At 65.5% G+C, this 27550-nt stretch overlaps 1 protein-coding gene across 1 annotated transcript; it reads right to left on the bottom strand.

Moving 5' to 3' along the window:
- Positions 1–16: 16 nt before the first annotated feature.
- Positions 17–27050, bottom strand: KIRREL1 (kirre like nephrin family adhesion molecule 1). Its single transcript, XM_074853096.1, has 15 exons — positions 26826–27050; positions 9166–9315; positions 8493–8642; positions 6936–7093; positions 6674–6824; positions 5742–5847; positions 5423–5571; positions 5201–5328; positions 4986–5112; positions 4713–4813; positions 4419–4617; positions 4203–4310; positions 3946–4085; positions 3751–3828; positions 17–3616 (listed from the first exon to the last, which is right to left on the bottom strand). The coding sequence occupies exons 1-15, from the start codon at positions 26878–26880 to the stop codon at positions 3143–3145; spliced, it is 2274 nt and encodes a 757-aa protein (XP_074709197.1). The 5' UTR covers positions 26881–27050; the 3' UTR covers positions 17–3142.
- Between the last annotated feature and the right edge of the window lie 500 nt (positions 27051–27550).

The raw sequence follows: 27550 nt of genomic DNA on the forward strand, positions 1-27550 counted from the left end.
GGCCGCGAGGGAAGGGAAGCGAGAGGAAGAACCAGGCGAGAGATTTCTGCGAGGAGGCGGTGAGCCTGCCGCCGTCCTGGGGGATAAATTAGAATACATCTCGGGAATAAATTAGCTGGATGGCGAGGAGGGGAGATTTGTTTCCTGGGGAAAGGAGGTTGCCTCTTCAAGGTAGAGACACCTCCGGGGCTTGGGTTTCGGAGCGGAGCCGATCGCTTTGAAGCCGCCGGCGTGGTGGTTCGCACGGCGGCGTTCGAGTTCGAGGGGTTACGGACGGCGAAGAAACTTAATATCTCTTCTTTTCCTCCGTGTCCATCCACCCGTCGATCCGGGCTTCCATCTGCCCGCTCCTCGCTCCAGCGAAAGCCATTAAGAATGACAAAGCACCTTTTTTTTTTTTTTTCTTTTTTTTTTTTTTTGTTTTAAAGATGGGTCCCCGGGAGCAGCAGGCAAATTGCCTGGTTCATGCATAATAAACCAGGCGTGGAAACACACCGAGTAATAGGCTACATTTGTGGGGAAACAAAATCGTTAAGCGAGCCTATTTGCAAGGTTTTCTGGAGGAAAAAAAAATAATTATATATATAAAATAAAGCCAGGCTGGGTGTGGAGAGGCTGGCAAACCTCCCCTGCTCCTCCTGGCATCGGCTCCGCTTAAAAGCTTCGGTGAAATAGGTCAGCGGAGCCCCGCGTGCATCCTGCCCCCCCCCTCGGCTGCTTGGTTGGGGTCTGTGGGGCCACCGGACCCCCCCATCCCACGTCCCCAGTGCCACTGGTCGTGCCACCGCTGGGTCGCCCCCCCCCCCCCCCGGCCACTCTGTGCCATGGGGGGGGTCACTCGCGTTCACCCCGTCACGATGCGCCCGCAGAACAAAGGCGACCTGCAGCCCCTTTTTTAACATTTATATTTATATATATATATAAAAAAATTAAATATATATAATATATCGTGTTTAAGACTAAAAATATAGTACATAATATTTAAAAAAAAGGAAAATGAAAAATAAAAAATGGGAGGTTGGGGCGGGGTGGGGGGATCACAGATACGTGTCTCTAGGGGTCTAAAACAGCCTGTGCTAAGGAAGGGACCTGCTCGCCCGGTGCCGGGGGGCTCAGCCGTGGCCTTGGGGGGCCCCGTTTCCGCCCCCCCTCCCCCCCCCCTCGGGAAAGTTTTAATTTAAAGCTTCGGCTTCGATTCACGACACCCGGGGATGGCTGGGGCAGGACGCCCGTCCCGCGCTGCCGCGGTGGCTATTGCTATCGACGTGGGGGTGCAGCACCTGGGGCGGGAGCCCCCCGAAACGGGGCTGTCCCCGAGGGGGGGGGTTGCGAGGGTGCGGGGGGAGAAGGGGGGTGTTGGGGGGTTAAATCAGGCACCATTGCAAGAAATGGCACGCAGTCCTGCAGTCGGAGGCTCAGGCTGGGCGCGGGCTCAGCACCTTCCAGGGTTTGGCCCATCCTGACAGTACCTTTTTTTTGGGGGGCGGGGGGGTTGAGGGGGAAATGAGGGGGGCAGGGAAACCCCCCCGGCCGTGCCGTTGGGCTGCGTCGGCAGCACGGCTTTGCCAAACCCTCCTGGCAGCCCCCTCAAAATCGTACCTGCTCGCCACAGGGCCGGATCCAGCCTGCTGGGGGCCGGCTCCCGGGGACCCCGAAGCATGTCCCTTCCCTGGGGGACACCCCGCGGGGTGGGTGCACACATGGGGTGTGTGTGTGTGTGTGTGTCTCGTACCTAATCCTGGGGGACCACTTGGGGCAACAACATGACCCCAGCCAAAACCCACCACAACTCATTGCACCCCAAAGACCCCCCCGTCCCCCAGCTCCTGAACCAGCAGCCGGGCGAGCGTTATGGCTGCAGGCAGCGAAACTGGGGACACACACACACACACACACACAGAATCGGGGTCCCTGGCTGCCCAGTGCCTCCCAGTCCCTGGAACTGGGGGGACCAGCTGAGCTCCCGCTCCCAGCTGGTTTGGTTGCCGAGGCTGAAAACATTCACCAAACCCTCGGGGCCGGGGCGTGCCAGGGCCGGGGGTGCGGAGCGGTGACGCTGGTGGCTGGGAGGGTGCTTACACCCCTTCTATACACCTTTATATACATTCATAAGAGGGACCCCCCCCCCCTCCCCGCACCCCCAAACCAGCGGTGGTGGGATGGAGCCGACTGGTCCAACTGGGTGTTGCTCGGGGTGTTGGCTGGGGTCAGGGTGACACCAGCGGGATGGGCGACACCCACTGCTGCCTGGCCCATAGGTACGAGTGTGCGTACGGAGGCGGGGGGGGGGGGGCACACACACACGTGGGTGCCGGGGGTCTGCGGCTCTGGACTTGCCCATCCGACCCCCGGGCACCCCCCCTGCTCGCGGCTCGGAGGGTGGGCGTGGGGGGCTGTCGGTGGGTGGGATGGATGGGAAAGGTTGGGGGGGGGGTAGGGCTGGCCCCGAGTGGGGGGCTGTCTCCAAAATCAAGGCACAGGGAATGGAAATGGGCTGGGATGGGGATTTTTTGGGCAAAACCAGAAACCGGGCATATATGTATGTACATACAGACACGGATATACACACATATAGCACCTCCCTGCTCCCTCACCCGGGGGTCTCGGTGGGGTGCGGGGGGGTTTCTGGGGGCAGCTTCTGCGCAGCCCCTCGCTCCTGCTGGCTCAGGGGTGCTGGGGGGACCCGTCGGGGGAGGATTTGGCCCCGCGGAGCTTTTGGTGGGGGCGGAATCCGGGGTGGCGGGAGAGCAGAGGCTGCAGAGCCGGCCCCGACAGCCGCACGCACCCGCTGAGACTGGGTGGGATGGAGATGGGGGGGGACAGGGGTGGGAATGGAGGGGGGGCAGGAGGATGCCCCCCAACCCTCTCCCTCCTCCAGGAAGGTACCAAAAAGAAAGAACTGAATGAGTGGAAGCTCGAAGAGACTCGGGGCACGTCCCCGCTGCCAGCAAACCCCGGGGCGGGGTGGGCAGGGGGGGGTTGGCCCAGCACGTGGAGTCCAGCCGCCGGAGGAGAAGCGGGGCAGGAGGGTCAGGATGAGCCCCTGAATATCAGGGGACAGTCGTGAGGTACCTGCGGACCCCCGCTGCCTGCACCACCCCCCCCACCGGCTTCGGCGCTGCCTGCCAGCCCCTGCCCGCCCTTAAACGTGCGTCTGCATCCGCTGCTGGAAGCGCTGCCCGTAGTCCGAGTGCTGGGAGGTGTAGGAGAAGCGGGTGGCACTGGCGTACTTGCCCATGGGGTCGTAGGCGTCGTAGGGGGCCCGGTCCAGGCTGGGGGGGGGCTGGCCGTACCCCAGGCGATAGGTGGCATAACCGGTGCCGGCCGGGAAGGCGGCGTGACCCCCGTAGTTCTCGTAGGAGAGCTGGCTTGCCGTCTCCCCGCCCGCCGTCCCGGGAGGGGGTCCGGGACCCGGCGCCGCCTCAGCGTTGTAGTCGGACGCGGGGCCGCGGCTGTAGGTGTTGAGCTGAGCGTAACCGCTGGAGTGCGAGAGGCGGGAGGGCGGGCGGGTGTCGTAGCGCGCCGGGCCGGGGTTGCGGTAGTCGGCGTAGAGGACGGTGCGGGAGGACGGACGGTCCTCGTGGGCGCGGACGTTGTAGTAGCCGTTGGTGGGGTCCTGCGAGGAGAAGGGGGTTGTGCTGAGCCTGGCAGGGACCCGGCTCTGCAGGGAAAGTCCTGGCCCCTTTCCCAGGCCAAAAGCGGGCTCTGCCCCTCCTCTACCCCCCCCGCGCCCCAGCACCATCCCCGCACCTTGAGCTCGTACTCCTCGCGGGTGTCGATGGTGTCGCAGCGCAGGTCCTGCTTCAAGTCCACGTCGTCCTTGAACGACTGCAGGAGAGGGGTGGGGGGAGAGACACACTCATTCCTCCACGGTCCCATCCGGCCCAGTGTGGGGAAGGGTGCTGTGGGGTGACCCCCCCTGCCCTGGCGTGGGGTGTCCCTTACTGAGTAGATGGCCTTCATGACACGGGTGGCCGTGGAGACGCTGGCCGTGTCCTCCTCGCGGTCCGCGTGCAGCGTCAGGGGCTCCCTGTTCACCGTCTCCACCTTGATGTCCAGCTTGCGCAGGGTGACGTCCTTGCGGCCTGGGGACATGTGGCACCGGGGATGGAGGTGGCCGCTGGCAGCATCCTCCCACGGGTGGCACCCACGGTCCCCTCTGCCATGGCCGCAGCCCCCCCGCCCCGTGCCCCCCCACTCACTTCCTTTCCGGCGCCGGTAGAGGAAGCAGGCGAGCGCCACGAGGAAGCTGATGACGAGGATGCTGGCCCCGATGGTGGCCCCGGCGATGATGCCCACGGGCAAAACCTCTACAGGAGACGGGGAGACGTTAGCTGGGGACAGTGGCACCGCCAAGGGGTGGCCGCGGCGGGAGGGCGCTTGCCCTCGCCGAAGCCCCGGTGCCGAGCCGGCGCTACCTTTCTCCTCCAGCTGGATGATGGCGGTTCCCGGCCCGAAGCTGTTCCAGGCCGTGCAGTTGTAGCGGGTCTGGAAGTCGGCGTCCATGACGTTGTTGATGGTGAGGGTGGAGAGGACCCCGCTGCCCGTGTTAGTCCGCTCCACCGTGTACCGCTCCAGCGTCCCGGCCTCCAAAATATTCTCCTTCCAGGCCCACGCCTGGTCCCGCCGGGGTGGGGGAGAGGGGGCTGTGTCAGCACCCGCGGCTCAGCGCCGGCCCCAGCACCCCCCCGGCCCCCCGCCGCGGCACTCACGATGCGGTCTGGGGGCGGCGTGCTGCCGATGAAACACTCCACCTTGCCGCGGTCCCCGCGCACCGCGTACTGCACGGCCTCGCTCGAGATGATGGGGGGTCCTGGGGGAGGCAAAGTGGGGTGGGGGGGGGGATTGACCCTGAAACCCTGAGAAGGTGGCGGGGGGGGACACACCGCGGGCTGGTCACGGGCATCGCAACCGCATCAATCCATCGCGGGGCTGGCACGGGGAGGGGGCTGGGGCTGGCTCCCCTGGGGTGGGGGGTCACTCACCGTTGACGAAGAGGGTGACCTCGCGCTCGCCCACGCCGATGCGGGGGACGATGGCTTTGCAGACGTACTGCCCCGCGTCGGCCTGCGTGACGGACTTCAGGTACAGCTGGTTGCTGTTGCTCAGGACCTGGGTGCAAGCGCCGTGGGACATCAGGGAGGGGGTACACAGAGCCCCCCCCTGCCACCCCCCCAGACCACCCCCCACCAGACCCTACCATGTTGGACTCCTTTTTGGTCCAGGTGAGGGTCAGCGGCGGGTTGCCGGACCACACGCACGTCAAGGTGACGTCGGAGCCGATGTCCGTGACGGTGGGTTTGGGGTCCACCACGATCCGAGGGGCGACTGGAGAGATGGGGGAGAGGGTGAGGGGCAGAGTTCGGGGCATGGCAGCAGCCTGGGGGTGCCGGGGAGGGGGGGGGGGAGCTGCCCCACTCACAGTGCACGTCCACCAGCGTGCTGACGTTGGTGCTGCCGATGTCGTTGTGCACCTCGCAGGAGACGGGCTCCGTGAAGAAGGTGTAATCCACCTGCGTGTCGTACTTGTTCTCCTTGGCATCCTCGATGATCACCCCCCCCTTGGCCCACCTGGGGGGGGGGGAGGGCAGAGACGCAAGGCGGGTACATTCAGGGGGCACGCAGGACCCCCAGGGTCCCGTTTGACACCCCCCCCCCCCCCACCTCCTCCATCCCGCATGATGCTGAAGCCAAGCCAGGAGGTTGGGGAGGGACGTCCTGGGGTCCCGCGGGCCCCTCACCTGTAGCCTTTGATCTCGGGGTTGGCGGTCGCCATGCAGGTGAACACGACCCTCTCGCCCTCCTGCACCGTCTGGGGCTGGATGGACAAGGTGACAGTCGGGGGATCTGCGGGGGGGGGGGTGGGGGGGTGGATGGAGCCGTCACGGGCAGTGCCACAGGCTTGGCAGGGCAGAGGGAGAGGGGACAAAGGGACAATCCCCCTGCCCGGCACTGCCCGTGTCACCCACTCCCCATGGTGACACCCAGGGCATGGCCCACCGGGGTGGGGGGGGGTCCCAAAAGCTCTGATGCTCAGTGTGGGCTCCCTGTCCATCGTGGGTGCTCACTGTGGGTGCTCTGCATCCCTCCCCAGTGTGGGCACCCAGTATCCCTGTCTGGTGTGGGTGCTCACCATGGGCACCCAGTATCCCTTCGCAGTGTGGGTGCCCAGCATCCCTGTCCATCGTGGGTGCTCACTGTGGGTGCTCTGCATCCCTCCTCAGTGTGGGTACCCCTTATCCCTTCCCAGTGTGGATACCCACCATCCCTGCCTGGTGTGGGTGCTCCCCACGGGTGCCCAGTATCCCTTCTCGGTGTGAGTGCTTGCTGTGGGCACCCAGCATCCCTTCCTGCAGTGGGTACCCATCATCCCCACCCACCGTGGGTGCCGGTGGTGGGTGCCAGGCCCCTGCCCGGCAGAGCCTTCCCGCAGCAGCCACTGGAGGTCGGTGTTCACCACCAAGTCCCAGCCCAGGCTCCAGCCGGCACCGGCCGGGTGGGACTGGGCGAATCCCCCCCCCGGAGACCCAGCTCCAACCACAGGGCTGGGGCACCCCGGGCACCCCACGACGTCCACGTACCCCAAGAACTCGTCTCCCGCTCCCTGCCCCAGCCACACCCCGATGCCCCCGACACGCAGGGGTCGTCCCCTCCGCCCCCGACACCGACTCACGGTGAACGTTGAGCTTGACGAAGGTCTCCTTGCCCGCCGGGACGGCATCGTTGGTGCTGCGGCAGGAGAACACCCGCCCGATGTCAAGGTCGGTCGGGTTGATGGCGAGCTGGCTGGTGGTCGTCTCCCGCTTGCCGTCGGCCAACACCTCCTGCCAGGGAGAGGGGACAGTCCCCGTTGGCTCCCAGCACCGCGCCGGGGATGCCAAAGCACAGCGTGGGGCGAAGGGGATGGACGCGGGGTCCCAGTATGTCCCCGTTACCGTGCTGGTGACGGCTCCGTCCTGCTGGAGCCCGTCCCGGTACCAGACGATGGTGGCCGCCGGCTTGGCGCTGCGTGCCCGGCAGGTCAGGTTGTACGGCGTCCCGGCACGCAGCAGGATCTCAGGGGCTCCGTCGATGGTGGGGTCCTCGGGGGGGACTGCAGAGGGGCGAGGGGACACCGGGTGGGTGCCAGCTGCCCGGGGACAGGCAGGCCCCGCTCCGCGCCACATGACGCTGAAAAATTGATGCTGCTCTGATAACGGGAGAGCCATTACGGGCAGCGGAGGCAGATCTCCTCACTGCTGCCTGCAAGTGCAGGCAGCATTTGGCAGAGGAGCCTCAACTGGGCCGGCACCACCTGGGTATTAATCCCTGTTTTGATCAGGAGCTAAAGCCCCGTTACTGATTTATTAGGGCTCAGCTCTCGGGGAGAGGTAAAGGCGCCGTTTGGCGTCGGGAAGGGAACCCTGTGCCGGCAGAAGCCGGGCAGGAGGCACGAGCCGGGTGCGGTGGCCTGATTTGGGGTGTCCCCAAGGTGGGGGCTTGGAGAGGGGGGCTCGTGGAGAGGGGGTTCGTGCCATGCATGAGGAGCTGGGTGCGTGTTTGCGAACCGCCCCGGGGAGCTGGTAAGGATGGAAATGGGGACTGGCTGTCTGGTGGTAGTAGGATGGGTGGAGCAGGGGGGTCCCCCATGTCTGGAGACCCCAATACCCACAGGACCCTCCTCTGCCCAGGGACCCCCATGCCTGGGGACCTCTCTCCCTGGAGAACCCCCTGCCTGGGGACCCCTGAGCCCAAGTATCTCCCTGCCTGGGGACCCCAATACCCGCAGGAGCCTCCTCTGCCCAGGGACCCCCCCACCTGGGGAACCCCCTGCCCTGCCCCAGCTGAGCCCCACGCTGGGCAGGGGATGCAGGGGGCCCCGCTGAGCTTGGCAGGGTAAGGAGGAGACCCCAGGTACCCCCAGCCTTGGCAGTGCCACCCCAAAGACTCGGGGGGGGGTGGGGGGGGACTGTTCCCACTGACTCACAGCCCCCCCAGGCCAAATGTGGCCCTTTCGGGCTGGGGGGGTCCCTGGGGGACCCTCCCTGCTCCAGTGGCTGCCGTGCCACATCAGTACCCCGGCCACATCTCCCGCTCGCGCGCCTTTTCTCTCCCGTCTTTCTAATGGGAATTTCAATGCCAGGGGAAGAAGGAGAAAAAAAAAAATAAATTAAGAAAAGCAAGAAATCCGCCCCAAAACCCCATTCATGCAACATTTCCGCTGCGGCTCCAGCATCTTCTTTCCTTTTTTTTTTTTTTTTTTTTACAAGACACAAAAGTCAGGGAAATCAAAGTTACTGCACTCGTAGGTCCCGTAACTCAGCCGCGGCGTGAATATAGATTAAGGCATTAAAGATAATGGCACATCCCGGCTGCTGGAGGGAAGGGGGAGGGCGGCAGCGCAGGCAGCAACAGCCTTTCCCCTGCCTGCGAGCAGCCACGCTGCCTGCGGGGAACGCGGGGTGCAGTGGGGGGGGACGTGGGGGGCAGTGGGGGGGCTGCTGGCTCCTTACTGAGCACGGTGAGCTTGGCCCGGCGGGACCGCAGCGCGGCCTCGGTGGCCTGGCACTCGTACACGGCGTCATCGGAGAGCTCGGCGTCGCTGATCTCCAGGTTGTACTGGCCCGAGTCGGCCGTGCCCACGATGCGGTAGCGCGGCCAGGCTGCGGGGACACGGGGAGGGGGGGTCAGCACGGAGGGAATGGGGGTTCACCCAAATTCTGCAGGGCTGGGAGGATGCTCCAAGGCCACTTTTTCAGGGAGGAGAGGACGGTGTGGATGGGAACCCCCCTCCCTGTTCATGGAGGAGCAGCTCCTGCCTGTTTGGGTACAGCCCGGGCAGGGCCAGGGGGGGGCTGTGCCTGAGCCCACTGCCAGCCCCTGGGGGGGACATGGGCAGCCAGCGGGACCCTGGCACACGGGGGATCCCTGGGCACATGTGGGATGCCCAGTGACCAGAGGATCCTGGGCACACGCGAGATCCCGGGCACACAGGGGATGCCCAGAGCACATGTGGGATGCCCAGTGACCACAGGATCCTGGGCACACGCGGGATCCCAGGCACACAGGGGATGCCCAGGGCACACAAGATCCCTGGCCCACGTGGGATCCTTGGTGCCCACGGGATCCCGGGCACACGGGGGCTGCCCAGGGCACGCGGGACCCCGCAGCACACAGGACAGGTACCTTTGAGGCCCTGCCCCATCCCCAGGGCGAGCCCGTCTTTGGTCCATTGCACGATCCCGGAGTAATTGAGCACCACGCAGGAGAGGACAATCCTCTGGCCGGCCACCACCGTCTGGTCCTCCGGCTCCTCCACAAACCGCGTCTGTGCCGCTGTGGACAGAGCAGGGGGGTCAGCCAGGGCTTGGGGGTGCCCCCCACATGCCAGCGGCCGTGCCGCCAGCGCCCGGTGCTCCATCACGCCAGCGGCTCCAGCGCCACGGAGCTGCCTCCAGCACGGCCCCACCAGGGCCCCCCCCAGAGCTGCCCGTGGTCCCTGAAGGGGCTGCCGGGAGTGTGGGACCCCCCAAACCGGGCTCTGCCGCACCCCAGCCCTGTGCAGCAGGACACGGCAGGGGATGGGGACCGGGACCCCGGGAGGGCAGCGGGGAGAGGGGCGTCACGGCAGAGGAGCCACCTCTCCACTGGCGGTTCCCCCCCCTTAAAAGGTTTATTTCCTAAAATATTCAAATTATTTCCACCGTGGCGCGGGAGAGGGGGAGGCAGAAATCCCTTTTGGGGATGAGTGAGCTGTGGATAACGAAGCCGCTAAGCCCCCAGCACGGCCTCCGCCTGTGGCCTGGCTGGGCCTGGCATGGCACAACTGTGCCGCTTGCGGGGTGCCCCTGCCACAGCTCGGGCACCCCAACCCGCTCCGGTTCATCCCCAGAGTGTGCTGGGTCCCCAGAGAGCCGGGGGCTCCTCCTGCCTTTGATCCTACAAACAACCCCCCCACTAGCCCCCGAAATCCCCGCACCGTGGCCCCAGGCTGCTGCCTCCCTTCCCAGCACCCTCCTCGCCACGCCCGGGGGACCGATCCGGTGTCTGCCCGCGGGTGCTGGCGCGGGGTGGGGTACGAGTGATGTCCCCGGGTGTCCAGCTGTGCCAACGGGTACAGTGAGAGTCAGCATCAGGCAGCCCCAAAACCCCAGGACACGGCACCCCAGGATCCCTGGGATGGGGTACCCCAGGATCCCCAGCACATGGCACCCCAGGATCCCTGGGACCTCGTAGCCTGGGATTGCTGGGACGTGGCACCCCAGGATCTTTGCGGTGGGGTACCCCAGGATATGGCAACCCAGAACATGGCACATGGCACCCCAGGATCCCTGGGATGGGGTACCCCAGGATGCTCAGCACATGGCACCCCAGGATCCCTGGGATGGGGTACCCCAGGATGCCCAGCACATGGCACTCTGGAATCCCCGGGATGGGGTACCCCAGGATCCCTGGGACCTGGTACCCTAGGATTGCTGGGACATGGCACCCAGGGTTCCTGGGATGGGGCACCCCAGAATCCTCAAGACTTGGCACCCCAGGATCCCTGGGACATTGCACCCCAGGATCTGTGAGACATGGCACCCCAGGATCCCTGGGACATGGCACCCCAGAATCCTTGGGACATGGCACCCAGGATCCCCGGGATGGGGCACCCCAGGATCCCTGGGATGGGGTACCCAGGGACCCCGGGGATAGGACACCCCCAGATCTAGCACCCCGGGATCCTCGTGATGGGGCACCCCAGCCCTCTCAGCACCGCTGGCCTGTGCCCCAGGGACCTGCAGCCTGCCACGGTGATCTGGGGACAGTCACTGCTCCCGGCCACCCTGGGGTGACCCCGTGCCACCCCCTCGGCCCCCCCCAGCCCCAGCCCACGTCTGCGCGGCCCCATGGCCCCCCGGGAGGGGATGGAGCAGGGATGGAGGAAGATAAAGGGAAGGAGAGAGCGGGAGAGGCGGGGGAAGGAGGGGAGGGATGGAGCAGGAATGGGGGGGCCGAGGGGAGGGGGAAAATAAAAAGCAGAGCGGAGATCAAAGAGGAAGGTGCCTGGAGAGAGGTGGTGGGCGTGAGGGAAGATCAGAGCCGGGGAAGGGGGGGCGAGACAGGCGGGAGGAGGCGCAGGCAGCGGCGGCCGCCTGCCAGACAGCGCGGGGGGACCCCCAGCCCTCTGCCTGTGTGACACGCAGTGCCGGCCTGGCACCGGCTGGCACCGGGCTGGGCTGGCATGGGGCTAGCATGGCACTGGGGTGGGCTGGCATGGGGCTAGCATGGCACTGGGATGGCCCAGCCTGGCATGGGGCTAGCATGGCACTGGGGTGGGCTGGCATGGGGCTAGCATGGCACCAGGCTGGCCTGGCATGGGGCTAGCATGGCACTGGGCTGGCCTGGCTTGGGGCTAGCATGGCACTGGGGTGGCACTGGGCTGGCCTGGCATGGGGCTAGCATGGCACCAGGCTGGCCTGGCATGGGGCTAGCATGGCACTGGGCTGGCCCAGCCTGGCATGGGGCTAACATGGCACTGGGGTGGCACTGAGCTGGCCTGGCATGGGGCTAGCATGGCACTGGGGTGGCACTGGGCTGGCCTGGCATGGGGCTAGCATGGCACTGCGGTGGCACTGGGCTGGCCTGGCATGGGGCTAGCATGGCACTGGGCTGGCACCGGGCTGTCCTGGCACAGCACGGGTGATATCTTCGGCAGGTGACGGTGACAGCGGCAGGCAGCGAGGAGCTGCCCGCTCTGGGTGCTTTGCCCTCTGCCCGCCCTGCCAGCACCCCCGGGGCTGCTGCCCCTGCCCGGCCCCGGCTCCAGCAAACCCCAACTGGGCTGCTAATCCTGGCAGCGGGCAACCGGCCACGGCGGGTGTTTAGGCAGCTCCCTCCCCCCCTCCAAGGACGAGGGCACCGCCGCAGTGGGGACACCCCGTGGTACCCACCCGGTGTGGGGGGGGGCTGCCACCACCACCAGCCCCCCCCGTGCCCACCAAGCACCAAAACACCCATCGCTGGGACCCTCCTGCACCCAGGCGGTGGTTCCCCGCGGCAGGGACCGGGGTGGTGGGTGCCGGTGCCACCCCCCCAGTGCCAGCCGAGGCAGGGGGTCACCAGTGGGTTGTCCCAGCGTGGGAGCCGGCAGCGCCGCAGCGCTTCTGCCCCCCTCCCCGCCTCGAAGGGGCTTTACCGGGTGCCCCAAGCGACCAAGGTGGGGGGGACTTAATGTCTCCCCCCATCCAGCGCCCCCCCGCGCTGCCCGTCTTGCCGGGCCAAGGGCTGTTTAGTCTGGAGGAGGGCGACGCGCGGGGGAGGCCGCGTGCCAAGCGATTGCCGCGGCGCAGCGAGCGCTGAAAGTCTTTCCGTGTCGCGGGGCCTTGACATGACGCCGAGGAGACGGGCGCTTCCCAAGGGCTGGAGGCTTAAAAGGCAGGAGCGGCCCCCCCCAATCCCGCCACGCCGACCCCCGTGACGCATGGCACGGTGGCTCTGGGCTCTGAGCGTGCATGCACACGTGTGTGCGTGGGTACACGTGTGTGGGGCCATGCCTGTGTGTGTGGGAACGTGTGTGTGCGTGCGTGGGAACATGCGTGTGTCCGTGGACTGCGCGTGTGTGCGTGGGAACACGTGCTTGTGTGCATGGGAACACACATGTATGCATGGGTTGTGTCTGTGTGCATGGGAACATACATGTATGCATGGATTGTGTCTGTGTGCATGGGAACATACATGTATGCATGGATTGTGCCTGTGTGCATGGGAGTGTGTGTCTGTGTGCATGGGAACACGTGCGTGTGTGCATGGAAACATGTACATGTGCATGGGAACATGCATGTGTCCGTGGATTGTGTGTGTGTGCATGGGAACATGTCTGCATGGGAACACATGCATGTGTGCATGGGAATACACACGTGTGCATGGGAATGTGCATGTGTGCATGGATTCTGCATGTGTGCATGGGAACACATGTATGTGTGCATGGAAATACATATGTGTGCATGGGAACACGCCTGTGTCCATGGGAACACAGGTATGTGAGAACAGGAACATGCCTGTGTCCACAGGAACACACGTATGTGAGCACAGGAACACGCCTGTGTCCATGGGAACACACATATGTGAGCACAGGAACACGCCTGTGTCCATGGGAACACACGTATGTGAGCACAGGAACACGCCTGTATCCATGGGAACACACGCATGTGAGCACAGGAACACGCCTGTGTCCATGGGAACACACGTATGTGAGCACAGGAACACGCCTGTATCCATGGGAACACACGTATGTGAGCACAGGAACACACGTATGTGAGCACAGGAACACGCCTGTATCCATGGGAACACACGTATGTGAGCACAGGAACACGCCTGTGTCCATGGGAACACACGTATGTGAGCACGGGAACACGCCTGTGTCCATGGGAACACACGTATGTGAGCACAGGAACATGCCTGTATCCATGGGAACACACGTATGTGAGCACAGGAACACGCCTGTATCCATGGGAACACACGTATGTGAGCACAGGAACACACGTATGTGAGCACAGGAACACGCCTGTATCCATGGGAACACACGTATGTGAGCACAGGAACACGCCTGTGTCCATGGGAACACACGTATGTGAGCACAGGAACACGCCTGTATCCATGGGAACACCCACGTGTGCCCGGCAGCGCCCGCCCACAACCACAGGAACACACACACGCGTGCTGGGACGCGCGAGCAGGCGAACACGCGTGTGCTGGGCGGGCGGGGGGCCTGGGGGGGGTCTCCGGGGCCGTGACGGGCCCACGCGTGGCGGCGGGGGGGGCCGGGGAGCCCCACTCCGGGCCCTGTCTCCCTCCATTTCTCCGGCGAAGGCTGATTAAGCCCCGGGGCGGGTGCTCCAATCCCCCTCTCTCTCCTCTCGCTATTAAACTCCGGGTTCAAAGAAAAGCTTTTTATTCGCGCTGACAGCTTTCAGATGGAGCGAAATCTCCCCGCGCTGGAGGTTTTTTTTTTTTTTTTATTATTATTTTATCTCTCTCCCTCCTCCCCTTCCTCTTCTCGCTGCTTTTAAATTTAAGCCTTTCCCCCTTTTGCCTCTTCCCAAGTTGTTCGCTTCTATTTATATGGACCAAAAAAAAAAAAAAAAAATTTAGGCAGGGAGGGGAAAAAAAAAAAAAACCAAAACAACAAACCAAACCCAAAACCCTCCACTGGTTTTATTCTGCGGGAGAGAAAAGAGGATTTGGCTTCCCTGGGGCCCTGCCCGGCGGAGCGGGAAGGGAGGGACGGGAGCGGAGGCAGGATGAGGCCGCGGCTGGGTGCTGCGGACGGGGCACCGCTGCTGTCCCCGTCCCCCCACCACTGTGCCCATCCCCCCATTGCTGTCCCCGTCCCCCCACCACTGTCCCCGTCCCCCCATTGCTGTCCCCGTCCCCCCACTGCTGTCCCCGTCCCCCCACCACTGTCCCCGTCCCCCCATTGCTGTCCCCATCCCCCCACTGCTGTCCCCGTCCCCCCGCCGCTGTCCCTGTCCCCCCGCTGCTGTCCCCGTCCCCCCATTGCTGTCCCCATCCCCCCCACTGCTGTCCCCATTCCCCCATTGCTGTCCCCATCCCCCCACTGCTGTCCCCATCCCCTGCCGCTGTCCCCGTCCCCCCACTGCTGTCCCTGTCCCCCCATTGCTGTCCCTGTCCTCCCATTGCTGTCCCCGTCCCCCCACTGCTGTCCCCATCCCCTACCGCTGTCCCCGTCCCCCCACTGCTGTCCCTGTCCCCCCATTGCTGTCCCTGTCCCCCCATTGCTGTCCCCATCCCCCCATTGCTGTCCCCGTCCCCCCATTGCTGTCCCCGTCCCCCTGCTGCTGTCCCTGTCCCCCCATTGCTACCCCTGTCCCCCCGCTGCTGTCCCCGCGCTGTCACAGCGCCAGCGCCCAGAGCCACTCGTCACCCGGCGCGAGGCAATGGTACAGAAAAAATAAAAAAAGCTCAATAACCCAGCGGGGATGGAGGGGACCCCGCGCACCCCGCGACCGGCTGCGTGGGGAAACTGAGGCACGGGAGGGGGCTGAGCTCCGTCCCAGCTGAGGGGTCCCAGTGGGGACACGGCCGCAGCCCCCGCGGGTCCCATCCTGCCGGGCGCTGGCCGAGCGGTGCCGTGTCTCGCCGCGGGGATGTGCCGGTGCGGAGATGTGATGGGTCCTGGCACGTCCCCGCGCCCCCCCCCTGCCGCGCCGTTGGGGCTATTTTAGGCTCCGACAATTTTGGTTTTTCAAGCTAAACCCGGCGCTGGCTCAGGGCAGGGACACGGGGGGCTGGTGGCAGCCGCTGACCCCCCAATGCTGCGTGTCCCTGGGGTCCCATCCTGACCCTGGGGGCTGCGGCAGAGGTTTCCCAGATGGGATGGGGGGGGTGTCCTCGCTTTGGGGGTGCCCCCCGCATCTCCCGCATCATCCCCCGCTCACCACCGGCCCTGATTAGGCCCCGACCAGCGGCCACACGGCCTGGCCCAGCGCTCGCCCGCAGCTCCCAGCATGTCAACTGGTATTTGCTGGAGAGGGTCCCCGTCGCCGTCCACAATTCCTGAGGCTCCTCCGCTCGCGCAGCAGCTTGGCAGGAGGAGCCGCTTCCGCTCGAAGTCGCTCAATACCCTCTTCTATTTTCTTCTCTTTCGGCTTTTTAACGCTAACGGGGCTGGACGGGGGGTGGCAAAGCCCCAGCGGCTCCGGGGGGGGGACCCTGGGGTGGTGACACCAGGGGGGGACCAGCAGCCGGAGACCGGCCGCACCGGTTGGGGGTCAAATCTCTGTGTCCCCCCCCGATTCCCGGCTTCGTTATCGGCCCCCGGCGCATCCTCAGTAAAAAGGCACCGACCCCGTTTGACCAAAATCTCTCTCCTGTAATCCCGTTCTGATTGACATTAATTGAATATTACGATCCTTTAATTCCTCATTAATTGAATCCCGCCATCGCGGCTCCGTGATGCGCGGGGAGCTGGGAGCATCCCTGCCGGGCCAGCATCCTTGGTGGCCAGTTGTCCCCATCCCTGTCCCCATCCCGGCCACACCAGTGTCCTCGGTGGCCAGTTGTCCCCATCCCCACTGTGCCAGCATCCTTGGTGGCCAGTTGTCCCTGTCCCTGGCCTGGCCACACCAGTGTCCTCGGTGGCCAGTTGTCCCCATCCCTGTCCCCATCCCGGCCACACCAGTGTCCTCGGTGGCCAGTTGTCCCCATCCCTGTCCCCATCCCGGCCACACCAATGTCCTCGGTGGCCAGTTGTCCCCGTCCCCACCGTGCCAGCATCCTCAGTAGCGGTTGTCCCTGTCCCTGTCCCTGTCCCTGTCTTGGCCATACCAGTGTCCTCAGTAGCCCCCTGTCCCCATCCCCATCATGCCAGCATCCTCAGTGGCCGGTTGTCCCTGTCCCCATCTCTGCCACACCAGTGTCCTCGGTGGCCAGTTGTCCCCGTCCCAGTCCCCATCCCTGCTGTGCCAGCATCCTCCGTGGCTGGTTGTCCCTGTCCCTGTCCTGGCCACACCAGTGTCCTCAGTAGCCCCCTGTCCCCATTCCCACTGTGCCAGCATCCTCAGTGGCCGGTTGTCCCCATCCCAGTCCCCATCCCCACCGTGCCAGCATCCTCGGTGGCCGGTTGTCCCTGTCCCTGCCAGACCAGCATCCTCGGTGGCCCGTTGTCCCTGTCCCCATCCCGGCTGCTCCGGACCCTGGGCCCTGGCTCTGCTCCCGGCGCTGGCGGGTCCTCCCCATCCCGGCAGGAACGGAAAGTATTTCAACACCATCATATGACGCCAGCACATCGCTGGCGAGCGCCCAGCGCCCGGGCTCGGGAGGCACCGGGACGGGGCCGCATCCAGCCCAACATCCCCCCCCCCACCATTTTGGGGGTGTCGCTTCACCCGGCTGACGCTATGGTTGACCCCGATACTTCTGGGTGTGCAATGGCGGCAGCGAAACTGGGGCTGTTTTAACCCAAACCCCTCCCCGAGAGGGAAAACCAGGCATGGGGGGCACGGGAGCCCCCGCAAACCTCTCATGCCCGCCCCCCCCCCCATGGCTGCGCTGTGCCTCGGTTTCCCCCGGGGCTGCGCGTCCCTCCCCGTGGCTGGGGACATGGGTGTCCCCAGCGTCCCCAGCAGGCTGGCAGGGTGCTGGCGGGGGCCGCTCCGTGCCTCCCCCCTCCGCTCCCCGCTCCCGAAGCCAGTGGTAGCGAAGCTCTCCGGGGAAAGGATGCTCCAGTTATTTTCATTTTTTAAAAGGCAAAATTATAAAAACAAATGAGGAGGAGATTGGTTCCCCTCCCCCGGCCCCACCACCTCCCCTCCCCACCCGCTTTCGGCAGCGCCGGGTCCCCACCATCTCCCCGCGCCCTGGCTGGGGTCACCTTGACCGTGGCCCCCCCGGCACAGCATCCCCCGGAGCCCCGGGGGTCCCCATCCCCTCCGTGCCACCCCAGCGCCCGCGGTGACCCCGGCTCTGCCGTCCCTCCCTATCCCCAGCAAACCGTTGCCTCACGTCCCCCCCCCCCCCCACGCCGCAGCACCGGCATCTGCCGTAACCACCCGATTTCTCATTTCCCGGCCCGGTCGCCATCGCTTGGTGACACCAATCTCCCAACAAATTTAGCAGCTCATTTCCCAGCCCATCAAATATTCCGCCTCGATTATTCCCCGGGCGGGGAGACGGGCGCTGCCGTGTTGGACCCCACCAGCGGCAGGGACAGGCCTTGGCACCCCGGGTACCACTCCCCGGAGCAGCATCCTCCGGTTGCCATGGTCCCCAGGAGATGCTGAGCATCCTCCCAGGGAAACTGAGGCACGGGGAAGACCAAAGAGAGACGGGAGAAGGGAACCCCGTCCCCTCCGCCGCCGGCGTGACCCCACGCTCCTCTTCCCAACCCACCCCTGAATTTTTCACCTAAATCTCCTGCTTTTTTACAACCAGCCCGGGGCACACGGCGGGGGGAGACGGGCCGAGGCCCCCGGTCGTCGTTAGAGGCAGGGTAAAAGTCCGCAACGCGGGGACCATGCAAAACAATTTTCAATTAAAATCTCGTTGGGAAGAGGCATAAATACCGGGGGAGATGACGTGGTGGAATTGGGTTCTATTTTTCCTTCCCGAGGAGCCTTAAATATTCCCCACCTAATAATAATAATATAAAAAAAAATGAACTCCCGACTTACGAAACAACATATAAATTCCCCTCGTAATTACATTACTTTCAGCGCTGCAAAGATGCCAATAAAATATAAACCAGCGCCGGGCAGAGAGAGGAAAATATAGAAGAAAATAAATGAATTGCTGTAGTGCGGTATGGCAAAGGAGCCAGACCGGGGCGGGGGGGTCCATGGGGGCTGCGCCCTCCCATTGCTGCCCCCCAGGGAGCCCTCTGCTGCCCCCCAGGGCTCGGTGCATGTCCCCAAGGCCACACGTGGGGGTCCAGCGTAGGGAACAGCCCCCCCCCCCCACCCTGAAGAGGTCCTGAGGGTTCATCCCAAGAGGTCCCCAGTTTGGGGGTCCCGGCAGGAATCTCTGTCCCCTCCAAATCCCGCTCCTGCCCACAGCTGCGGCCCCGCCAGTGCAGGCAGGGGCTGGAGGGGGGTCTGGGGGGGTCTTTGTCTCCCTCCCACCTGCCCTGCGCTGGGGAAGGACCCGTTGGCCGCCCAAAGTTGGTGGAAAAACTCGGCCCCTTTCTCCCGCCGTTAATCCCGGTGAAAGGGGGCAGCCAGGCAGAAAGACAAAGGGCTCGGCCGGCCCCCAGCGGGGCGGCGCGGGGGGCTGCGGGGACATGGGGGGGCACGGAGGGGGGCTGTGGGGGGGCTGCGGGGACATGGAAAGACATGCGGGGGCTGCGGGGATGTGGGGAGCTGTGGGGTTCTGCAGGGGACATGGGGGGCTTTGGGGGGCACAGGGGGGCTGCAGGGACATGGAGGGGCACGGGGGGCTTTGGGGGGGCACAGGGAGCTTTGGGGGGCACAGGGGGCTGCAGGGGGCACAGGGGGGCTGCAGGGACATGAAGGGGCACGAGGAGCTGCAGGGGTCTACGGGGGGCACGTGGGCCTGTGGGGGTCTGCGGGGAGCACAGGGGGCTTTGGGGGGCACAGGGAGCTGTGGGGGTCTGTGGGGGGCACAGGGGGAGCATGGAGGGGCTATGGGGGACTGTGGGGGGCACGGGTGGGCTGCAGGGGTCAGGGGGGCATGGAGGGCTGAGGGGGGCCGGGGGGGGGGGGGCACCGGGCAAGGCCAGTGTGCAGGGGTGACAAGGGGCAATGTGGGGGGGGCACACACCAGCTGTGGGCTTGCACAGGAGTGTGTGCGTGTGTGTGCACACGCGTGTGTGCGCCAGCCGTGTGCTTGCACGGGAATGTCTGTGTCTCCAAGCTCTGGGCACATGAGCGGGGGCCGTGTGTGTGCACACGCGTGTGCAGCCACGTGCACACCCTGGGGTGAGGATGGACACCCCTGCGCCACCCCCAAATGAGCTCCAGGGGGGCCCCGCAGCACCCCTGGGGGGGGGCAGAGGCCCTGCAGAAGGGGCGAGGGCGCGGGTGGGAGCTGCCTTTGCACCCCAGCCTTCCTCCTCCTCCTCCTCCTCCCGGCGCTGCCAGACAAAGGCCTGGGCTGCAGATGTGCGGGACGCTACAGATGTTGCTCCTGCCCGGTTTTCCTGGGGTCAGCTCAGCCCCCCCCCCCCCCCGCCCCCCCCCCCAGCGCATCCCACCCCACCCAATGTCCCCAGGGACACCCAGCACCTCCCAGCAGGTCCCCAGCTCAGTTCCCCCCCCAGCCTGAGCCCCCCAAACTGCTGGGGGGGGGGAACCCAGGGGTGCGGGTGCCCCGCACCCCCCCAGCAGACAGAAGGAGCTGGCGGAGCTTCTCCCCTTGTTATTTCCTCTTCATTTCTGGGGCTGTCAGAATTATGGAGCAGCGCTGTTTATTGGCTTGAGTTTAATTAATTTGTGTAATATCCCTGTTAGGAACAATGTCTAATTAAGACTTTTGTTTGTGTGTGCACACGGAGGGGGAGGGGAGCTCTTCTTTGGGAAAACGGGGAGGGGGGAAATAAAAATCCCTAATCATTAATGAAGGGGAAAAAAAAAAAATATTTAAACAGCGCTGGCATCCTTCCACCAAGCTGCTGGTAAGCGCTCTCGTTACAGATGTCTTAATGAGACATCTCTTAATAATGGGATTATCATTCACATTGAATCGGGACAAGCAGCTGTGAGCGCGCGAGGCTCCGATACGGGCCTCCGCGTCCCAACGTCTGGAATCGGATGAGTCAGAGGCCGAGCCCCGGCTTCGCCTGCGGCCCCCCAGGAGCCGTCGGATGGTGGGTGCGAGGGGCCCTGCCTGCCCCGTGCCTCAGTTTCCCCACGGGCACCTCGAGGCCCGACCGGCGCCGCGAGCGTCGGGAAGGAGATGAGGTTAAATTTGACGAGTTGGCAGTTTCCATCCCCGGCAAACGGGGTTTAATAAAAAAAAAACACAACACCCTAATCCTGAAGGAAATGGGTTTGAAGGGGAAAAAAATAAATCGATGGGGACGGGGCACGGGTTGGCGTCACCCTCTGGCTGCACCCTGAAAGCGTGGGGACCCCGGGTCACCCCCCTGGCCTGGGTGTCCCCTCGCCCCCGGCTCCCACAGGGAGAACATGGGTCGGAATTTCAGCTCCTTCGTCCCCCACCAGCTTCTCCCTCCCCACCCCTGCCCAGCTGCGGAGGCATCAGCACGGCGGCGGTGGTTGGGGCGACCCGGTGGGGTGGGACCCCCCCCCCCCCCCGCCCCGAGAGCTGCCCACCCAACCCACAGGGCTCCCCACGGCCCAGCTGCCACGTCGCACCCCAAACCAGCCACGTGCCCCCCCCTGCCACTGTGAGGATTTGGGGCTCTTGGGTCACCCAGGGACCCACCACCCCACTGGGGATGTCTTGGGGGGGGGGGGGGGGGGGATTCCTGTGGAATTTTGAGCCCAGCCACCCCCACCCCAACTTGCTCACCCCACACTGGGTGCTGGGGTCCCCGCAACTCGGGGGGGGGTACGAGCATCGTGTCTCTGACTGGGGTGACCCCGGGTTTTTGGGGATGGTGGCGGGGGGGGACACACAGAGCCCTCCCTCCCCTCTGGGGCTCTGCAAATCCTGCTCAGGAGAAGCTGGAGCCGGAGGGAGCAGCCCTGGCTCCCGCTCCCCGCTCCTGCGGTCAGAGCCCAGCAATGATCCCACAAGCCTGGAATTTGAGGAATTTCCTGCCAAGGCTCTCTGGAAGATGAGGGAGAGAAAGAAAAACCAGAGCTTAACCCTCAGCTCCCCGCAGCGGGCAGGGGCTGGGACCCCCGGGAAGGGGCTGGTGGGGCTGGGGGGGCATTTTGAGGGGGAACATGTAGCCTTGGGGGGGTTGCTTCTCGCTGCTCCCCAGCTTTTCGGGCCAAGCGCCACGTGCCGAGCCGGCGCCTTGCACCGGGGTTGCCCACGTCGGTGGTGAAAGCGAAGCGCTTTGTGCCTCAGTTTCCCCCCACTGCTGCTCTCCTGCCTCCTCCTCGCACCCTGCATCCCCCGGCCCACCACGACCCCCCGAGACGCCTCCAGCAGACCACGGGCCTGGCCAGGGGGGGCTCAGCACCCCCAGCCCTCCCCGGGGGACACGCGCCGGAGCCCCACATGCCCCGAACCGAGGCTGCCAGCGATGCAGGACGGGAAATCCCCTCTTGAACGTTTAAAACTATTATTTTCAATCAAATCCACTTGAAACGTCGGGGGGGTTTGAATTAGAAAATAAAAAAAGCAAAAAGGGAAGGGAGGAACCATGAGAAGAGGCGGCTGGAGCCTCCCCGCCCCCCTCCATAAGGGGTTGAGGGTCCTGCTCTGCCCAGGGGAGCGATGGGGGAGCGATGGGAATCACCGGGCACCCAGACCAGCCCCGCTTTGTCCTTGGCACCTCACCGGGATATTCCCACCTCCACGCCCGCGGGGATGCTCGGGGGCAGCCCAGGTGCCCCCCAATCCCGCAGCTCCCACGGGACGAACCTCACGGGGCGTCCCTGGCATCAGGGACCGAGGGCGACGCGTTCACCCGGAGGAGACCCCAGCGATGGGGCCCGCGGCCTTCGTCCCGCTCCTCTGCATCGCCCCGCCGCTTGGCCCGCAGCCCCCCCAGCACGGCCACGGGGCGGGGGGCTCACCCACACCCCCTCGCACCCCTTCGCACGCCCGCACGTGCTCCCTCGCACACCCACACGCTCCCTCGCGCTGCCCCGCACATGCGCGCTCCCTTGCACGCCCGCACGCTCCCTTGCACGCCCGCACGCACACTTTCCCCGGCTCCTTTTCTTTGCTGTTCCTATGGCAACCCCTCCAAGGCACACAACCGCTCTCCGATTGGAAATAAAAGTTGTTTTTCCTCCCCTCCTCCTTTACTCCACTCTTTCGCTTCCCCCCCCCTCTTATTTTGATTTCCATTTGGATCATAATCCGCCCGTTGCCATGGCAGCGCTGGCAGCCCTTTATGTCCCAGCCCTTGCAGAAAAGGCCTCTCTCCCCCTTTTTCCCTTCCTTGCGCCTTCCCCAAGTGGGTTTGCTCTTTAAATCCCTCCTTCCCGCCATCCCCTTGCGGCAGCGACCCCGGCATCGCTGGGATCCAGCCCGGCACCAGGGCCTGGCGTCACCGGCTGCGCCACGTCCGATGCCACGCCGACGGGACTGGGGCGGGGGGGGGTGTGTGGTGGGAAGAAGCTCCTTTTCCAGCCCTGAGAGATCCATCCCAGCGAAGCGCCACCGGGAGCCCGGCCCAGAGCTCCATCCCTTTTCCAAATACCCTTAACTCTGCCCCATCGCGCGCCTCGCCCGAGCATCCTCCCCGTGGGGCTGGTAGCCGGCCCTGCCCGCTCGCCGCTCCGGAGGGTGACGTGGTGGCCTGGTTGCCACCGAGAGACGTGATGGGGTGGGGAGGGGGGGTCCCGGTGCCAGCGCGGGATGGTCCCTCCGTCCCCTCCGTCTTCCACACTCCCGCGCCGTGCCCACTCCTGGCTGGGAGCAGGAGGTTATGAAAATGAGCTGTGTGCCCAGGAGACTGTAATTATCTGCTAAGTGTGAAAGCTAGAGTGATTAATTAAGAGATAATAAAAAGAAAAGGAGGCTAGAGAGGGAATAACGGATGCTTTGATGATAAAACCTGAGGTAAGGCAAGCAATTAGGGGAATCTTTATGGAGAGTTAGCTCTAATCCCCGCGGCGGCAGCGGGGGCTGCGTGGCGGGTGGACGGACGGACACACGGACGGCGGGAGCGGAGCACCGGGGCTGAGCAGTCGCCGTGTGCCGCGGGCCCGTGACCGGAGCCCGGCTCCGGCATCCCCGGGGATGCGCTCAGCGGGACGGGCGTGCGAGCCGGGCGGTGGGAGCCCAGGTAGGATCTAGGCCAGGAGGAAAGCTGGCTCAGGATTAAACCAATCCCGAATTAAAGGATGGGAATTAATTAATGTTGCTCGGCTCTGGTCGGTGGGAGAGAGGTGCCCAACGACCCTGATTTCACCTCCTGAGGGTTGGGTTGCCAGAGGTCACTGCGGATGGACAAACGGACGGCTCCGGGTCCTGCAGAAAACGGGCGGGATGCTGCTGCCGGTGTGAGGTGGGGGGGGATGGACGCTGCCGGGGGGTCCGCGGTCGGGCTGGCTCCCTCCCCACCAGTAAACCGGGTCCCGGTGCGGCAGCGGGTGATTCAGCCCTGGCACGGGCTGCCCAGGCAAGTCCTGGCACGGGGCGGTGGCTGCCGCGGCCGGGCCCGTCCCAAAGGCTGCCTTGGCCCCCCCCCCCCGGGCCAGACCCCTCCCGCGGGGCTGCGGCACATCCCTCGCTCGCTCGGCTCCGCGGCGGAAAGATGGGGGCACCCCCAGAGCGGGGAAGGGGCTTCGTCCCCTTCCCGCCTCTCAGAAGGGAAAAGCGGCGGCAAAACCCCACCAGTGCCCGCGAGGCCCCATCCCAGTTGCCAAAATGGTTTCCTGAAGGGCGGCTGCGGGTGTCATCCTGCTGCGGGGTGACCCCCCCAAAACCCATGGGTGGAAGGGATGGGGGTCGGAAGGGATGTGGGGGATGGCTGGCACGGGTCCACGTGGCACCGGGGCGGGGGGGGGGTGGGCATGCTGCATGGCGAGGCCAAACTGGAGCCGGATCAGCTCCTCCAGGAGGGCAGCGCTGGGCCGAGGCACCACGTGCCACGGGGATGGAGGGGGGTCACCCCAGGGAAGCACCCAAAGGCAGCCCGGGGACCCCCAGGATCAGGCAGAGCCCCAGGGCCACCAGCATCACCACCACTCCCCGAACAGCCACGGCCAGGGCGCGATGCCCAACGCCACCGGCTCCGGTGGGGGGTTTGGGGGGCGTGAGGGTCACCGTTGTCCCCACCTCCACATCTCAGCCCCAGAGTGTCCCCCCGGGGGCTTTTATTACCCCGCAGCCCACAACGGTCACCTTACAAACCGCAGGACAGGCAGGTGCCCACCACCAGCCCCATCACCCCCCCCCCCCAGGCTGTGCCAGGACCTTCCATCACCTCCATCCCCCTCAGGGAGCCACCGAGGGCATCAACGTCCCGGAGCAGGGCCAGCTGGGGTGGCCCTGGCACCATCGTCCCTCCTGCCCTGGAAATCTGAGGCCAAGGGGCCACATCCCTCCATCCCGGCTCCATCCCGGAAAAGTCACCAGCAAAGGGACCAACCTGACCTCAAACCACCCGGTGCCACCCCTGCTCCTTCAGCGGTGACGTCTCCCGGGGGAGCGGGGCTCAGCCGGGGCATGCAGTGAGCGTGCCGGGGCTCAGAGCCACATGCTGGGGTGGCCCACGAGCCACGAGGGGCTGGTATGAGCCCCCCAGGACGAGCCCCCGCTGCCACTCCTCCATCAGCCCCCATCCATCTCTTCACCATTTCAATTTTGCTGCTTTTGAGAGGGAAAAGGAGGGCGGGGGGGGGGGGGGGGGGGAAGGGATAAAAAAAAAAAAAACAACCCACAGAGAGAAAGAGAAGAAGAATCGCCCAGAAAATGAATAAATATTTCAATTTGAGGCGCAATCACGGCGAGTGATTGAAACGGGGGGAAGAATAATGGGTTTCATTTAGATAAGATACAGAAAATTATTTAGTGAGAAATGAAGAGTGATGAAACCCATTCAACATCTTTGTGTGCAACCACATGAATGGCACCGGCACCCCCCCCGCCCCCCCCGCGTGGAGCACGGCCCCGGTTCCAGCGGGGAGAACCCCAAATTTTTTCCCCCCCCTGCCAGCAGCAGGACCCCCCCCGTCCCCCCCCAGCACCCCGGTTTAGAGCAAGGCTCCTCTCTCCGAGAGCAAAACTTAAGAGGGACGGCGACGGGCCGGGGCTGCTCAGGGGGGGTCTCCACCAGCGATGTGACCCGCCCCCCCCCCATCCCCACGGGAGCCCCCGGCCCAGCCTGGCGGCTCGTCCCTGCGCCGAAGCGGCGATGCCGGAGCTCGGCCCCTCTCGCCGACGGGATCCACATGGCACCGGGCGGGAGAGCGGGCGCTTTTGTTCCTGGGAGGGCAGCGGAGCCCCACGACGCTTCCCCCAGCCCTGTGCGGGGGACCTGCCCCCCCCCGGCCCCCTAAGAGGCTTTACACGCTTCTCTTAAACCCCCGAGCCGACTCAATTTTTAGGTTGTGGGTTTTTTTTTTTTTTTTCCTCTCCCCCCCCCCCCCCCCCCTCCTCCTGGCATCTTAGCAACGCCGCCCCCTTAATTAAAAATTAGATTGGATTTTGCAGCGGGGAAGGAGCCGAGGCCGGGCGGGCTCCAGCCCTGCGGAGGGACTGAAGGCTGAGACCCCGCCAGCTCGCTGCACACATGGCGGGTTTCCCGCTCCCCTCGCCCGGCGGGGCGGGGAGGCCGAGATTTGGGGAGCGGGACTGTGTGTGTCGTGTGTGTGTCCCCCCCCCCCCCGCTCTGCTCCTCTTGCTCTGCGTGACCTTGGCCCAGCATCTCCCCGTGCCTCAGTTTCCCCGAGAAGGCACCGCGCAGACCTTGGGGGTCAGACAGGGCTTTGGGGGGGGGGGGGGGGGGCTCGGCTGCCCCCCCCCGGCGTGCTGCGAGCTTTGGAAAGCAAGTGGGGGGGGGAAGAGGGTGGCCCACGCTCCTCCGGCCCCTCTCCCAAGGGCTGCCCCCCCGAGACACCCCCTCTGCTCCCTGCGGATGGACGGACAGACGGACGGCAGCCCCCACATCGCCGGGTCCTCCCCCCCATCACCCTCAGCCCCCCACCCCTCGCCCCCAGCAGTTGGGGTGCCCAGGGTCGCGTCCTCACTGCTGGGGCACCCCGCTGACCCTGGGGTGTCGTCCCCCCCCCCCCCCCCGCCCCCGGCTCCCGCCACCCACAACTTCCCGCGTCCAACCGCCGCTGCCCGCCCCGCACCCCGACAGCCCCGGGGCGGGGGGGGGGGGGGGGTCCAGGACCCCAAAAGCGGGGAGGGGGCAACAAGACCTCACTGACCCCACACCGGGGCATCAACAGAACCAAAACCGGGGGAACCGACGCATCCCCGGGGCGGCGGGGGGCCGGAGAACGGGACCCGGCTCCATCAGGACCCACAATAAAGGTGGGGGGGGGACGGACACACGGGGACCGGACCCGCAGCGGGGAGGAGGAGGTGCGGGGGGGGGGGGGGGGTGTCCCACCGAACCGCCGGTTCCCGGAGGACGAACCCGCCGCTTTCCCCGCCCGGCCCCGCTCTCACCCTCCCCCCCCGCGGGGCCGGGCGGGACCCGGAGCCGCTGCCCGCGGAGTTGGGACTCGCACTCGGGGCAGCCCCGCGCTGCCGGTGCCCGGTGCCCGGTGCCCGGTACCCACCTTGCCCGTGGGTATCGGCGAGAGTCAGGAGGCAGAGGAAGAGGAGGATCCGCATGCTCCCGTCCCGGCCGCGCTCCGGGCGGGGGGCGCGGGGGGTGGCCGCTGCCCCGCTCCGCCGCCCCGCTCCGCCCCGGTACCGGCACCGTTAGAGCATGGCCCGGCCGGGCAGGGGCCGGGAAGGGCCGCGGGCTCCGCCGGCTCCGCTCCGCTCCGCGCCCAGCCCCGGAGTGCGCTGCCGGCGGGGCGGGGCGGGCGGGCGGGGCGGGGGGGGGGGCGGCCACGCGGGACGGGGGGAGGAGGAGGAGGAGGAGGAGGAGGAGGGGAGGGGAGGGGGGGCGGAGGGGTTCTGCGGGGGGGGCGGGGGTGTTCACGCGGGTCACGCGTGGTTTTGTGCGCGGAGGGGAGCGGGCGGGTGTGTTGGGGTGCGAACATACGTGTGGGGATGTGTCCGTGTGTGTGTGCGCGTGTTGGGGTGTGAACGTGTGTGTTGGGGTGTGAACACGCATGTGGGGGTGTGTACACGTGTGTTGGGGGGTGTACATGTGTGTGTGCGCGTGTTGGGGTGTGAACGTGTGTGTTGGGGTGTGAGCACACGTGTGGGGATGTGTCCATGTGTGTTGGGAGGTGTACATGTGTGTGTGCACGTGTTGGGGTGTGAGCACGCATGTGGGGATGTGTACACGTGTGTTGGGGGTGTACCTGTGTGTGTGCACGTGTTGGGGTGT

The sequence above is a fragment of the Strix uralensis genome, chromosome 32, assembly GCF_047716275.1.
Source record: "Strix uralensis isolate ZFMK-TIS-50842 chromosome 32, bStrUra1, whole genome shotgun sequence".
Taxonomy (NCBI): Eukaryota; Metazoa; Chordata; class Aves; order Strigiformes; family Strigidae; genus Strix; species Strix uralensis.